Below are 17,404 nucleotides of genomic sequence, written 5' to 3'. Positions count from 1 at the left end.
TTGTCTAGATTCCCTTCACCGTGGGTTGTGTTGTGATGTTCGGCTTTCATTTGTGGTCTATAGATCGACTCGATAATAACACAAAAAAAAAATTAAGTTTTCGGTCCACTTCATTCCAAAATTATTATCTGATCATCATCGAAAGTTGTCCTTGACCATAACTGGAACCTCATGGAACATTTCAAAGCGATCAGCGCTATAGTTCCGCTCTCTAGAGTTATAATGGATTACTAAATAATATACGAATACGGAGATACCTGTAAATATTTAGGTGTAACTCCCACATCCGAGCACATACAACAATATAATTGGTATTAATTTAAAGGTCAACCACTCCTCTTGGATATAATATAAACTTCTCGGGTCCATGTACTTCAGGGGTAAATATATACTATAGAATACAAATGTTGTCATTTTTCAAAATTCTAGGTCCATTTGACCCACTAAATATTGACCGATCTTTATGAAAACAGACATGCTTATTCTTAGGCCTGATCCCCTTCTCCATGGAAAATTTCACGATGTTTGGGCCATAATTGCGGCCTCTGGAGCGACCAGAAACACCGACAAAAATGTAGTATTTGGTCCATTTCATCCCCTAAATATTAATCGCTCTTTCCCAAAAACAATAGGGGTCTTCATTGGCCAGAACCCATCCTACATGCAAAATTTCGAGAAGATTGGTCCATAACTGTGGCCTGTATCGTGTTCACAAATTATAATGGACAGACGGACAGACGGACGGACGGATACACATGTCTAGATCGACTTAGCTAGTCGAGATATGGCGATCGGTATACTTAAAGGTGGGTCTAGGACCAATATTTCGCGGCGTTACAAACTTTTGGGGCTGCACAAAGCTATAATACCCTGACAACATAGGTGTGTAGGGTATAAAAAAGTACAGGTTGCATTTTTGATTCGAATTGGATGAAATTTGGCACGGCTCATTTATTTGGCCCAAGGACGAACCCTGTGAAATTGGAAAAAATCGGTTCAGATTTAGATATTGCTCCCATATATATTTCCGTCCGATTTAAGGTAAATTGTGCACCAAAGACCCTATATATCTGTCGATTTGCACGAAATTTGGTGTATTTGAACCTCATATGCGTACTGAATTAAGTATAGATATATATTTTCGTCGATGTGTGTTATGTTGAACCAAAGACCCTCTATATTCTTCAATTTGCACGAAATTTGACATATGGTACTGAATTGAGCTTAGAATGATGTCTGCCAAGTTTCGTGAAAATCTGTCCTGATTTAGATATAGCTCCCATATATACTTTCGTCCGATTTCATGTAAATGGTGCACCAAAGTCCCTATGTATCCTTGGATTTGCACGAAATTTGACATATGGTACTGAATTGAGCCTAGAGTGCTGTCTGCCATGTTTCGTGAAAATCGGTCCAGATTTAGATATAGCTCATATATATAGTTTCGTCCGATTGTATCCTTCGATTTGCACGAAATTTGACATATGGTACTGAATAGAGCCCAGAGTGCTGTCTGCCATGTTTCATGAAAATCGGTCCAGATTTAGATATAGCTCCCATAGATATTTTCGTCCGATTTATTGAAAATGCTGCACCAAAGTCCACATATATCTTTCGATTTCCACGAACTGAACATAGAAAACATTCGGTACATTTTAGAGTTTTTCTTTGACAAAGGCGAAAATGCAAGGCAAGCTTCTAAAATTGTGAATGGTGTTTATGGTTCCGATACTGTAACAGCCAATTATGTGCAATTTTGGTTTCGTAGATTTCGTTCAGGACCAGTGTTGCCAATTTAGCATTTTTAGTGCTAGATTTAGCACTTTTCAAACTCGTTAATACACTAAAGACGTGTATTTAAAACTATTTTTATGAAATCATAGCATCATATTTCATAAAGGATCTACAGAAGACTTGGAAACTGTAGTATAATTCTACGGACTAATGTGCGTATAATTGATGATGTACATCATACGCTCCAATATCCACATAGTTGTGTCTTCAATAAAACCACGATTTGGTAAATAATAGTTTTTAATGCATATCGTGGTCTACTGTACACGTAGATTTTTAATAAGAATATTTTTGAAGACCAACTATAGAAGAAAAATTTCAAGACTCTATAAAATCCATGGATTTTTAAAGAATATTTTCCAATGCCTGCAATAGGTGAGGAATTTTCAAGAATATTTTATTAAGGCTTTCTATAGGCGTGGAATTTTTAAAGGATTCACACAATATTTTTATGTTCCATCCCACGGAATTAAATGAGGTGTCTATTAAAACTCATTTTCGAGGTATTTACACGATTAAATGCATTTTTGTGAATATAATTTCAAAACGTACATTATTTTTTTTATTCTCTGTTATTTTAAATTTCATTACATTTGTCTCCACATTGGTTCGCAATTAGTTTGCAGCAGTTAAAAATAATTTAATAAACCTTGTTTTTGTTCGCACGCCATTTCAAAGGACTAATTTGTATTGTGAGTTCATTTGTCAAAGCCGCACACACACACACACACAAAGGCACAAAATTATTTTCTTTTTTTTGCTGCAATGTATTGAAACTAAAACTGACAGTAATTGCTATTGATTTTATTACAACAACAACGATAATAATACAATATAGCTTGTTAATATCACTTTTGTTAGTCATGGACATTTGTGGTGTTGGTGGAATGTAATTATTAGGAGATTACATTGAGAAAAAAAATAAGAACAACAAAATAAATTAAGTCCTGATATATTAATAATGGACTAATGTTATGCTCAGATGATGAAGGTACTAGAATTTTGGAGGCTTCAAAAATTTGTTCAAATTTTCTAGAACGCCATCTATTGACTTAATTATACCCTTCACCACACTGTGGTACAGGGTATTATGTCTTTGTGCATATGTTTGTAACAGGCAAAAGGAAACGAGATAGACACATGGTTCTATTTGAGAATATGCATAGAATCACTTTCTGAGTCGATGTATGCATGTCCGTCCGTTTGTCCGTCTGTAGATGTAAAATTGTAAACAAAGTACAGATCGCATTTTTGATTCGAATTAAATGAAATTTGGCACAGCTCATTTGTTTGGCCCAAGGACGAACCCTATTGAAATTGAAGAAAATCGCTTTAGATTTAGCTATAGCTCACATATATATATTTTCGTCCGATTTAAGGACAATAGGGCACCAAAGTCCCTCCATATCATTCGACTTGCATGAAATTTGGCACAGAGTACTGAATTAAGTCTAGAAGGAAGTGTGCTAAGTTTCGCGAAAATCGGTCCAGATTTAGCTATAGCTCCCGTATATATTTTCGTCCGATTTAAGATAAATGGGACACAAAAGTTCCCCCATATCTTTCGATTTGCATGAAATTAGGCACAGAGTACTGAATAAGGTCCAGAATGATGTGTGCCAAGTTTCGAGAAAATCGGTCCAGATTTAGATATAGCTCCCATATATATTTTCGTCCGGTTTAAGGTAAATGGTGCACCAAAGTCCCTATATACCTTTAGATTTGCATGAAATTTGGCACAACGTACTGAATTAAGTCTAGAATGATGTGTGCTAAGTTTCGAGAAAATCGGTTCAGGTTTAGATATAGCTCCCGTATATATTTTCGTCTGATTTATGGTAAATGGTGCACCAAAGTTCCTATATACCTTTCGATTTGAATGAAATTTGGCATAAAGTACTGAATTAGGTGCAGAATGGTGTGTGCCAAGTTTCGAGAAAATCTGTTCAGATTTAGATATAGCGCCCATATATAATTTCGGCCGATTTAAGGTAAATGGTGCACCAAAGTCCCTATATACCTTTAGATTTGCATAAAATTTGGCACAGAGTACTGAATTAAGTCTAGAATGATGTGTGCTAAGTTTCGCGAAAATCGGTTCAGGTTTAGATATAGCTCCCGTATATATTTTCGTCTGATTTATGGTAAATGGGGCACCAAATTTCCTATATATCATTCGATTTGCATGAAATTTGGCATAGCGTACTGAATTAAGTCTAGAATTATGTGTGCCGAGTTTTGAGAAAATCGGTTAAGATTTAGATATAGCTCCCATATATAGTTTCGTCCGAATTAATGTAAATGGTGCACCAAAGTACCTATATATCATTCGATTTGCACGGAATTTGGCATAGCGTACTGAATTAAGTCTAGAATTATGTGTGCCGAGTTTTGAGAAAATCGGTTAAGATTTAGATATAGCTCCCATATATAGTTTCGTCCGATTTAATGTAAATGGTGCACCAAAGTCCCTATATATCATTCGATTTGCATGAAATTTGGCACAGCGTACTGAATTAAGTCTAGAATGATGTGTGCTAAGTTTCGCGAAAATCGGTCCAGATTGAGCTATAGCTCCCGTATATATTTTCGTCAGATTTATACGTTGGTGCCTCAACGTCCGTATATATGTTTCGATTTGCACGAAATTTGGCATAGGGTACAGAGATGGGTCCAGAATGATGGGTCCATCGAAAAGACGACATCTGTAGAAATACATATGTAGAATATCGCCAAGGTGGTGAAGGGTATCATATAGTCGGCCCAGTCTGACTTTACTACTTTCCTTATTGGTTTTTTCTTGTTTGTTTCCCTCAGTGTAAATGAAATAATTTTAGCTGACACTTAATTTGTGATTCTTTGCATGACAATTATTTAACGATTTGGTAATTTGTAATCAGTGATATTTTTATATATAAGTGTGACACAAAACATAAATAAATTGGATTTAAATTTATGTCCCATTTTGGCATCAGCATTGTATAGTGTCGTAATAATTGGATAATTAAAAAATTTTTCAAATATTTATAAAAAGAAATAATAAAATCAATAAATTTATTTTATTTTCATACAAGCGTATGAGTATTAATGTTAATCATACGCCCCAAAATAACAAAGATCACCATTAGAACGTATACTCCATATTCCCACTCATACGACCCATGGTACTTCAACTTAATAATTCCCTGTACAAATTTTATAAAATGTAATGCGATTTAATTTTTCCTAGTATTTTTGCAACTTAGCAAACATCATAAAAATATATTTCAATCCAATTAAAAACAAGTAAATGTGACCACAAAAGCAAAATTAAATGAATTTTCTTTTGAAATTTCCAAAGAAAGGCAGAGAGAGAGAGAAAGAAGCAGAAGAAAGCTTTCGGCACGAAGTTGAATTCAAAGTTGGTCAACTTTTTAATGATCTTTTGTGTAATGTTTTTCCCTCAACCTCTCCATAACGGTTCGGCAGCCATTTAGTCACCTAGTAGACTAGAAAGGAAATTTGTCGGTTTGACCACAATTGCCTTTGTTGTTGTTGTTGTTGCTGCTGCTGCTGTTTTTCCTGACTTTTTCATTAAAGTCAATTTTTCGTGTAATTTGATTGTGGGTTCTTTTATAGGAAGGTGTTTTTTGTTTATTTGTTCGTATTTTTGAGTACTTTAACATGTGATAAAGAAGAAATTTGAAATAGTTTAAATTTGGTTAATATTACAATTTTTGTGAAATGAGATTTAATAGAAACGTAGATTCTTGAAAAAATATTTTTTTTGTTTAAATCCACAAAAGGCGTGGATTAAAAAAAAAATACGGAACTATAAATTGCGAAAATTTTTAAGGATTCACAAAAGGCGTGCATTTTTAAAAAATATTTTTTAAGGATCCACAAAGGGTGTGGATTTTTAAAAAATATTTTTTAAATATCCACAAAAGGCGTGGATTGATTTTTTTAAAAAAATGTTAAAGATTTAAAAAAATTAAGTTCTACACAAAGCGTGGGTTTTTGAAAACATATCTTGTAAACGTCTACGCAATGCGGGGATTTAACAAAATTTAAGGGTTAACAGATATTTTTAGGGGTCCTTTTAGGGGTGTGCAGACCACAGAGACCCTCTGTGTATAAAAAAAATTAAATATCTAAAAAACCAGTGAGCGGAGCATTATAGTCGGACGGGGCCGACCATATGACACCCTACACAACTTCCACGAAAATGTAACTTTGCGTGGTTCTATATTCTGAGCTTCGGCAATATTTCGCGATATTTTTACCCCATTGACCTACTAGAGGTCAACAAATATTAGTAATATTCAGTACAGCAATTCTAATTAATTATCCGGATTCCATTCAGCGTAGGTTGTTTTGTGATGTTCGGCTTTCAATTAAAAAAAAAAAACACGAAAAATAAGTTTTCGGTCCACTTCATCCCAAAATTATTATCTGATCATCACAGAAATTTATAGGCGTTGTACTTGACCATAACTGGAACCTCATGGAACATTTTAAAACGATCAGCGCTATATTTCCGCTCCCTAGTGTGGTAATGGGTTACTAAATAATATATTAATACGTAAGCACCTGTAAATATTTACGTGTAACTCCCACATCGGAGTACATACGACAATATAATTGGTATCAATTTAAAGGCCAACCACTCCTCTTGGATGTACTATCAACTTCTCGGCTCTATGTCCTTCAGGAGTAAATATATACGCTATAGAATACAATTTTTTTCATTTTTCACACAAAAGTCAGGGTCCATTTGACCCGTTAAATATGGACCGATCTTTATCAAAACAGGCATGCTTATTCTTTGGCTCAATCCCCTTCTCCATGTAACAATTCGAGATGTTTGGACAATAATTGCGGCCTCTGGAGCGACCAGAAAAATCGACAAAAATTCAGTATTTGATCCATTTCATCCCCTAAATATTAACCGATCTTTACCAAAAACAATAGGGGCCTTCATTGGGCCGAACCCATCCTACATGCAAAATATCGTGAAGATTGGTCCATAACTGTGGCCTGTATCGTGTTTACAAATTATAATGGACAGACGGACGGACGGACACACATGTCTAGATCGACTCAGCTAGTCGAGATATGACGATCGGTATACTTAAAGGTGGGTCTAGGATCAATATTTCGCGGCGTTACAAACTCTTGGGGCTGCACAAAGCTATAATACCCTGACAACATAGTTGTGTAGGGTATAATAAGTCTACACAATAGTTGGTTAAAACCAGTAAGGAAAGTCGTAAAATCGGACTGGGCCGACTATTCACCGACCTTCGACCTTCACCACTATGGGTATATTCTACATATGTATCCTAACAGACGTCGTCTTTTTGAAGGAACATGGGGACATGAAATTGAACGAACATAAAAATGTGATCGTTATCTATATCAAAACCTATGCTAAATTTTGTAAATCGATTTAAAGCAAACATGGCACTTGGCACTATTTGTTATGCTGCACGGTTTTTAATCTCAATCAAACATCCATTGATTACTTGGTGTACAATTAACATGAATAGGTTGTAATTATATATGGAAGCTATGGAATATCTATATCTGAACCGGATTCAATGGAACTTGTCAGAGATTAATTTATATTAACTTCAGTACGTTTTGTAAATAGGCCTAGCTATGGATCTTTAGTGTAACATTTGCTTAAAATCGGACGAAAGTATATATAGGAGCTATATCTAAATCTTAACCGATTTTCACGAAACGTTGCACACATTATTCTGGACCTAATGCAGTACCCTATGCCAAATTTCGTGCAAATCGAAAAATATATATTGACTTTGGTACACCATTTATCTAAAATCGGACGAAAATATATATGTGGGAGCTATATCTAAATCTGAACCGATTTTCACGAAACTTTGCACACATTATTCTAGACTTAATTCATGCCAAATTTCGCTCAAATCGAATGATTTTCAGGGACGTTGGTGCGTTATTTACCTAAAATCGGATGAAACTATATATGGGAGCTATATCTATAATCTGAACCTATTTTCACGACACATAGCACACGTCATTCTAGACTTAATTCAGTACGCTCTGCCAAATTTCGCGCAAATCGAATGATTTTCAGGGACGTTGGTGCATTATTTACCTAAAATCGGGTAAAACTATATATGGGAGCTATATCTAAATCTGAACCGATTTTCACGAAACCGAGCATACATCATTCTATACTTAATTCAGTAGGCTATACCAAATTTCGTGCAAATCGACAGATATATAGGGTCTTTGGCGAACCATTTATCTTAAATCGGACGAAAATATATATGGGAGCTATATCTAAATTTGATCCGATTTTTCCAAATTTCAATAGGGTCCGTCCTTGGGCCAAACAAATGAGCTGTGCCAAATTTCATCCGATTTGGATTATAAATGCGACCTGTACTTTGTTTACAATTTAACATCAACTGACGGACGGACAGAAATGCCTAAATCGACTCAGGAAGTGATTTTATGCATATTCTTAAAAGGAACCATGGGTCTATCTCGATTCCTTTTGCCTGTTACAAACATATGCACAAAGACATAATACCCGGTACCACAGTGTGGAGAAGGGTATAAAAGTAACGCGTGGATTTTTTAAAAATATATATTTTTAAGGATCTGAAAATGGCATAGATTTTTAAGCGTGGCGTGTATTTAAGCTTGGTTGTTTGGAAATTATTATAAACGCTCCACAGAGGGCGTGGAAACTGTAGTACAATTTTACGGACTATTGTACGTATAATTGTTGATGTACATCATACGCTCCAACGGTCCCATAGTAGTGACCTCCATAAAACCAGGATTTGGTAAAAAATGTTTTTTTGTTCACGGCTTAGAAGGCGTGAATTTTTTAATAAATTGTTTTCAGGACCTGCTACTAGCTTAGAATTTTGGAGTAGACCTTGATGATTTTTTTTATTAAATAGTGAGGATTTTGAAAAAATATGATTTTTGGTACTATTAAAAATATAAAATTCTGATACAATATTATTTTTTCAATATTTAATTTTCCCTCATCAAAATTCAACTTGATTTTTAATTTCTCCCTTTAAAATTTATATTTTATTAAAAAGTCAATGTTCGCTCTTACTGCTTTAATAGGATAAAAAAAACAAACAAAAAAATAAGATACCCTTTATAACCACTGATTAAAGGCAAGCCAGGAGATTATATCTCAAAGAAACGAAAACGTATTGCATGGGCTTACATAAACGTGACATGTCACTGTAATGGAATACAATAACGAATGTGGGCGTACAGAAAAGAAAAATCAAATCAGATCAGCTTTCAATTTTCAATTATGTTCGCCTTTTGTAATGAATGAAATATGAACCACACAATGGGGTAGGGTTGTGAATAGTTCACATTGACATGACATACCCTTTGGGATATTTTTTTTCTGGTCTAACGATAGAAATATAAAATCAAATAAATAAATAAAAAAAATATTTTAAAATGTTAAGAATTTAATATTTAATGTTACTCTTAAGGCTTAATAAATTCCGCAAATATTTAATACGTATGTACGATCCATGCATACAATAACCCTACTGTTAATATTTTCAATAATTGACTTATTAATTCTTGAGAACTAAAGATTACTAAAGAGTTTTCTGTAAGAAGCCATTAAATATTATTTCCATTTCAATGATTTAAATATCTTTACGTCCATATAAATTTTAGTCTTTGGACATCCCCCCATCATCATCATCGTTATTGTAATCATCAGAATTACGACCATATTTCCTCATCACTTGAATGGCAAAATGTAAATGGCTTTGTCTCCATTATTTCACTTGACTGAATTTTTACAGGGAAAATTATTAACAATGCGGTGGATAATTTACTGATGTCATTATCAGTGTGTTATATTCAACTGTTTATTATAATAAGGAATTATATAAAGAAATAATAATGATTTATTAAAAAATGTATAGGCCTTGAAAAATATTCTTTAAAAAATCCACGCCTAGTATAGGCCTTGAGAAAATATTCTTTAAAAAATCCACGCCTTGTATAGGCCTTGAAAAAATATTCTTTAAAAAATCCACGCCTTGTATAGGTCTTGAAAAAATATTCCTAACAAAAAAACCACGCCTTGCATAGGCCTTGAAAAAATATTCTTTAAAAAATCCACGCCTTGTATAGGCCTTGAAAAAATATTCTTTAAAAAATCCACGCCTTGTATAGGCCTTGAAAAAATATTCTTTAAAAAATCCACGCCTTGTATAGGGCTTGAAAAAATATTCTTTAAAAAATCCACGCCTTGTATAGACCTAGAAAAATATTCTCTAACAAATCTACGCCTTGTATAGGCCTTGAAAAAAGATGCTTTAAAAAATCCACGCCTTGTATAGGCCTTGAAAATATATACTTTAAAAAATCTACGGCTTCTATAGGCCTTGAAAAATATGCTCTAAAAAATCTACGGCTTCTATAGGCCTTGAAAAATATGCTCTAAAAAATCTACGGCTTCTATAGGCCTTGAAAAATATGCTCTAAAAAATCCACCCCTTGTATAGGTCCGCCTAAAAAAATTCTTAAAAACTATCCACGCTTGGTATAGGACCTCCTAAAAAAATTCTTAAAAACTATCCACGCCTGGTATAGGACCTCCTAAAAAAATTCTTTAAAAAATCCACGCCTTGTATAGGTCCTCCTAAAAAAGAATTCTTTAAAAAATCCACGCCTAGGTCCTCCTAAAAAAGAATTCTTTAAAAAATCCACGCCTAGGTCCTCCTAAAAAATTCTTTAAAAAATCCACGCCTAGGTCCTCCTAAAAAATTCTTTAAAAAATCCACGCCTTGTATAGGTCCTCCTAAAAAATTCTTTAAAAAATCCACGCCTTGTATAGGCCTTGAGACAATATTCTTTATAAAATCCATGCCTTGTATAGGCCTTGAAACAATATTCTTTAAAAAATCCATGCCTTCTATAGGACTAAAAATATCATTTGAAAATTCCACGCCTCCTGTCTTCGTTTGAATAATGATTCTTTAAAAATAATAACTTCAACTTGTATTGGAGCATTGGAGCGTATGATGTACATCATCAATTATACGCCCATTGGTCCCTTGTTGATTTTTGTAGTACAATTTCAATCGATTATTGTTCTGCAAATTCAGTTCAATAAAATTTCCTACAACAATTTAACTTATGTTTTCCATAAGCCGAGGGATAAGTACACCAAGTTGATGAACATATTTTTCATGTTTAACAGCTACTGAGGCTAATCGCTCCACACCACGACGACTCATGCGGTCAGTGGAAATAATTCAATTGGAAATAAATTACTAGAGTTGTTGTTCTCGTTGTTGGTTTCGTCGATTTTTTCACCTTCATTCAACCTTCCGATTAACATTCAATACCGTTTAGTATTTACAATTTGTATTACAACAATTGTAATGCTTATTTTTGTTGTTGTTAGTTGTGCTTTAGCTTTTGATACCAGGTCATATATCCTTGTTAGTAGTGCGGAAAATACATTTCGATTTCAATTTTTTTTGATACTTACACCATCCGGATTAAATTTGGGTGAAGCCAGCGGTGAACAGAACTCTTGTAACACATCCTGTAGTTTACGTGTTGAATCTGTGGCGGGCGGAAAACCATTGGAAAAATAGAAAAAAATGGGAAGAGAAGAGAATGAGAGAGAAAAATTAGAACAAATTCCAATAAAAACATTGCACTGTAAAAATAAATAATAGACATTTAACTGTTTATTGGGGTGTGTGTGTGTAAAGGGGAAGGTGTGTAAGGGGTGCTGCCCTGGTGTCGATGTGTATTTTTCATTTGGACCAAAGGCAGGACTCGATAAAAAGGGCTATGAAAAACAACCCGTCTATTTAATTAACAATTAAAAAAATTGAAAAAGTTTCGAAAAGTTTTTTCCTTCAATTGCTTTGCTTGGTATACTAATTTTTATTTCTCTTTTGTTGTTTTTGTTATTTTTAAACTGAAAAAAATCAGAATGCTTCGCATTGGCGCCAGCACTCTGCAATGGCTAAGGCCATTGTTGGGGGAAAAAGTTTATATTTTTTATACGATCTGTTTGACGAAACGAAATTCTATTGCGTGTGGGATTTACACTACACTAAATAAGGATATGAAACAGAATTGTAGTCTTCGGCATTAAAGAATAATGAAGGTCCTAATAACAAAGTTTTTCAAGGCCTATACAAGGCGTGGATTTTTTAAAGAATATTTTCTCAAGGCCTATACAAGGGGTGGATTTTTTAAACAATATTTTCTCAAGGCCTATACAAGGCGTGGATTTTTTAAAGAATATTTTCTCAAGGCCTATACAAGGCGTGGATTTTTTAAAGAATATTTTCTCAAGGCCTATACAAGGCGTGGATTTTTTAAAGAATATTTTCTCAAGGCCTATACAAGGCGTGGATTTTTTAAAGAATATTTTCTCAAGGCCTATACAAGGCGTGGATTTTTTAAAGAATATTTTCTCAAGGCCTATACAAGGCGTGGATTTTTTAAAGAATATTTTCTCAAGGCCTATACAAGGCGTGGATTTTTTAAAGAATATTTTCTCAAGGCCTATACAAGGCGTGGATTTTTTAAAGAATATTTTCTCAAGGCCTATACAAGGCGTGGATTTTTTAAAGAATATTTTCTCAAGGCCTATACAAGGCGTGGATTTTTTAAAGAATATTTTTTCAAGGGTCTATAGAAAGCGCGGATTTTTTAAAGAATATTTTCTCAAGGCCTATACAAGGCGTGGATTTTTTAAAGAATATTTTTTCAAGGGTCTATAGAAAGCGCGGATTTTTTAAAGAATATTTTCTCAAGGCCTATACAAGGCGTGGATTTTTTAAAGAATATTTTCTCAAGTAAATGGATATACAAGGCGTGGATTTTTTAAAGAATATTTTCTCAAGTAAATGGATATACAAGGCGTGGATTTTTTAAAGAATATTTTCTCAAGTAAATGGATATACAAGGCGTGGATTTTTTAAAGAATATTTTCTCAAGTAAATGGATATACAAGGCGTGGATTTTTTAAAGAATATTTTCTCAAGTAAATGGATATACAAGGCGTGGATTTTTTAAAGAATATTTTCTCAAGGCCTATACAAGGCGTGGATTTTTTTAAAGAATATTTTCTCAAGGCCTATACAAGGCGTGGATTTTTTAAAGAATATTTTCTCAAGTAAATGGATATACAAGGCGTGGATTTTTTAAAGAATATTTTCTCAAGTAAATGGATATACAAGGCGTGGATTTTTTAAAGAATATTTTCTCAAGTAAATGGATATACAAGGCGTGGATTTTTTAAAGAATATTTTCTCAAGTAAATGGATATACAAGGCGTGGATTTTTTAAAGAATATTTTCTCAAGTAAATGGATATACAAGGCGTGGATTTTTTAAAGAATATTTTCTCAAGGCCTATACAAGGCGTGGATTTTTTAAAGAATATTTTCTCAAGGCCTATACAAGGCGTGGATTTTTTAAAGAATATTTTCTCAAGGCCTATATAAGGCGTGGATTTTTTAAAGAATATTTTCTCAAGGCCTATACAAGGCGTGGATTTTTTAAAGAATATTTTCTCAAGGCCTATGTAAAAAAATAGATTGCCATTCTTCCATTCTAAATTGTTAAAGAAATAATATTGCCGTCTCGTTGGAGTTAGTGTATTCCAGTTGAAAAGGGTTTAACGTTAAGCAATTAGAACAAATGCGGAGTAAAAACTCTTACCATAAATTCTATATTTGTGTGGTGAAAATGTTGTTTTGTTTTGTTGTTTTCCTTTTTATTGGCCGCGTAAGTTGTGTTTTTGCAGTTGCCTCCCTACCATTGTTTATTAAGTTAAGTTTATAAAATGAAAACTGAGTTCAAGTGGAAATTGGTTTGATGCTGGTCAAATGGTAATGGGTATGTTTTTTTTCACAAATGAAAGGCAAATGTGTAAATGGATAATTGTGGTGTATGAAAAAAAAATTAAAAAAAATAGGTGAGGGGAATAAAATTGTTAATGAAGTTATGCTAAATGTTTGCGCTTGAATATATATTTGTTATATATAATCCACACTTGCATTTATTTAATATGCCCATATATTTATTTAATATGCCCAGAATTTAAATAAAACCCTATGATCTACATAGCTTTTAATATCCAAAGAAAAAAAAATATATAATAAAGACCTTAAGGACAGTAGGGTTCTTAGACCACACATATCAAAAAATATCGTTATGCTCCAATGTGCAATGAAAAAAAATCTAAAGAAAATTTTGAACCTAAAGCAGACCTTCCAGGTGCTACAGTAAGGGTCTTTAGATTATTAGTCCACACACCCACACAGACACCAAAAAAATATTTCTGTTTTTTTTTTGTCTAAATCATCAATTACTTACATGAAGCCAATTCTTGAAGTTGTAAAAATTCCCGTGGTGACAATTTGTCCCATTTGTGTGCAGCAGAGGACATGGTGACTGAAAGGAGAAAAAACAAAAAGAGAAAATGAGAAAACAATAAGAAAACCACGTTAAAGACAAATAAGAAATAATTACAAATAAGTTCATAAATAATCTAAAGGGAAGAAGAGGGAGAGAGAAGAAAATATTAAGAAAATCATAGATACAACAAATACTCTAAAGAAGAAGAAGAAGAAAAAACATGGACTTCCAAGGGTTGTATTGTGTAAAAGTATTACTTCAGAGAGTCACACAAGGCGTAGATTTTTTTTTTAATTTTTTTCAAGGACTCACACATGGCGTAGATTTGAAAATACTCATGAAGAAACGATATCTAATAATTGAAAGGACTACCAAGGGGTGTATTGTATTAAAGTATTTTTTCACAAGGCGTAGACTTTTTGAAAATATTTTTTCAGGGACTGACACAAGACTTGAAAATATCCACGCCTTGATAAGCCTTTGGAAAAATATTCTTTAAAATATCCACGCCTTGAAAATCCACGCCTCATCCACGCCTCTTATAGTCCTTGAAGAAATATTCGTTAAAAAATCCACGCCTCATCCACGCCTCTTATAGTCCTTGAAGAAATATTCTTTAAAAAATCCACGCCTCTTATAGTCCTTGAAGAAATATTCTTTAAAAAATCCACGCCTCTTATAGTCCTTGAAGAAATATTCTTTAAAAAATCCACGCCTCTTATAGTCCTTGAAGAAATATTCTTTAAAAAATCCACGCCTCTTATAGTCCTTGAAGAAATATTCTTTAAAAAATCCACGCCTCTTATAGTCCTTGAAGAAATATTCTTTAAAAAATCCACGCCTCTTATAGTCCTTGAAGAAATATTCTTTAAAAAATCCACGCCTCTTATAGTCCTTGAAGAAATATTCTTTAAAAAATCCACGCCTCTTATAGTCCTTGAAGAAATATTCTTTAAAAAATCCACGCCTCTTATAGTCCTTGAAGAAATATTCTTTAAAAAATCCACGCCTCTTATAGTCCTTGAAGAAATATTCTTTAAAAAATCCACGCCTCTTATAGTCCTTGAAGAAATATTCTTTAAAAAATCCACGCCTCTTATAGTCCTTGAAGAAATATTCTTTAAAAAATCCACGCCTCTTATAGTCCTTGAAGAAATATTCTTTAAAAAATCCACGCCTCTTATAGTCCTTGAAGAAATATTCTTTAAAAAATCCACGCCTCTTATAGTCCTTGAAGAAATATTCTTTAAAAAATCCACGCCTCTTATAGTCCTTGAAGAAATATTCGTTAAAAAATCCACGCCTCTTATAGTCCTTGAAGAAATATTCGTTAAAAAATCCACGCCTCTTATAGTCCTTGAAGAAATATTCTTTAAAAAATCCACGCCTCTTATAGTCCTTGAAGAAATATTCTTTAAAAAATCCACGCCTTGATAAGCCTTTGGAAAAATATTAAGCCTTTGGAAAAATATTCGTTAAAAAATCCTTGAAGAAATATTCTTTAAAAAATCCACCTCTTATAGTCCTTGAAGAAATATTCGTAAAAAATTTTATAGTCCTTGAAGAAATATTCTTTAAAAAATCCACGCCTCTTATAGTCCTTGAAGAAATATTCTTTAAAAAATCCACGCCTTGATAAGCCTTTGGAAAAATATTCTTTAAAATATCCACGCCTTGATAAGCCTTTGGAAAAATATTCTTTAAAATATCCACACCTTGATAAGCCTTTGGAAAAATATTCTTTAAAATATCTACGCCTTGATAAGCCTTTGGAAAAATATTCTTTAAAATATCCACACCTTGATAAGCCTTTGGAAAAATATTCTTTAAAATATCCACGCCTTGATAAGCCTCTTATAGCCCTTGAAGAAATATTCGTTAAAAAATCCAAGCCTCATCCACGCCTCTTATAGCCCTTGAAGAAATAATCTTTAAAAAATCCAAGCCTCATCCACGCCTCTTATAGTCCTTGAAGAAATAATCTTTAAAAAATCCACGCCTCATCCACGCCTCTTATAGTCCTTGAAGAAATATTCTTTAAAAAATCCACGCCTCTTATAGTCCTTGAAGAAATATTCTTTAAAAAATCCACGCCTCTTATAGTCCTTGAAGAAATATTCTTTAAAAAATCCACGCCTCTTATAGTCCTTGAAGAAATATTCTTTAAAAAATCCACGCCTCTTATAGTCCTTGAAGAAATATTCTTTAAAAAATCCACGCCTCTTATAGTCCTTGAAGAAATATTCTTTAAAAAATCCACGCCTCTTATAGTCCTTGAAGAAATATTCTTTAAAAAATCCACGCCTCTTATAGTCCTTGAAGAAATACTCTTTAAAAAATCCACGCCTCTTATAGTCCTTGAAGAAATATTCTTTAAAAAATCCACGCCTCTTATAGTCCTTGAAGAAATATTCTTTAAAAAATCCACGCCTCTTATAGTCCTTGAAGAAATATTCTTTAAAAAAGCCACGCCTTGTTAAGCCTTTGGAAAAATATTCGTTAAAAATCCACGCCTCTTCCCTTAACAAATATTTTTTAAAAAATCCACGCGTCTTCCGGCCTTTACAAAATATTTTTTAAAAAATCCACGCCTCTTCCAGCCCTTATTTTTTAAAAATACACCCTTTAAATGGGCTGTTGAACAAATCCAATATCTCTCTTTAAATTAATTACCCAATTTAAAAATGAAATTCTCACATCGCTCATGTAAAATATTTATATTTTAAAATGTAATTATTTATCACAATAGTGTTGTATTAATTTTCGAACGATTTCGCCTCTCATCCAATGGCAACATCGGAGCAACACCATTTACAATGCCTTCGGCCACAGACAATATTTCATGCCCTGATCAGGTGGGGGCGGAGGTGCGGCTGTTGGTTTATTATCCATTCAATATTTTATAGGCAAACATTTAATTTTTCAATATTCTCGATTCAACATAACCTCATTAATAACTGAGATAATTGGATGGAGTTGTCGTCGTTTCCGATGATGATGGTCGGGAGGGAGTTGTTGTTAAATTGCAAATGGCTATATTTATATCCTTTCATGCAACAAATGCCAAGGGATTTAAACATCCATCTACCCAACCCTCAGAAACGACGGAGGAGGAGGTTTGGGTGTCAAGTTGTGTCCGGTGCCCGTTTTCATACAAAATTGTTACGAAAAATAGTTGACACTTC

The 17,404-nt window shown here is 33.4% G+C and overlaps 1 protein-coding gene across 1 annotated transcript in view; it reads right to left on the bottom strand.

Moving 5' to 3' along the window:
- Window positions 1–14,256, bottom strand: part of LOC133336000 (diacylglycerol kinase 1-like) — a gene marked incomplete at its 3' end in the record, with an annotated part of 77,230 nt that extends 62,974 nt beyond the window's left edge. Inside the window, exons 1-2 of the mRNA XM_061544292.1 lie at window positions 14,178–14,256; window positions 11,324–11,400 (exon numbers count right to left, since the gene is read on the bottom strand). Of these exons, the coding sequence (XP_061400276.1) occupies window positions 11,324–11,400; window positions 14,178–14,250 (150 nt within the window). The remainder of the gene's footprint in view (window positions 1–11,323; window positions 11,401–14,177) is intronic.
- Between the last annotated feature and the right edge of the window lie 3,148 nt (window positions 14,257–17,404).

This window comes from Musca vetustissima, unplaced genomic scaffold (genome assembly GCF_032173495.1).
Source record: "Musca vetustissima isolate MV318-11 ecotype Yass unplaced genomic scaffold, APGP_CSIRO_Mvet_v1 utg3951, whole genome shotgun sequence".
In the NCBI taxonomy this organism is placed as follows: Eukaryota; Metazoa; Arthropoda; class Insecta; order Diptera; family Muscidae; genus Musca; species Musca vetustissima.
Note: the sequence above shows the minus strand (reverse complement) of the source record. Positions and strands in the feature narration are given on the sequence as shown.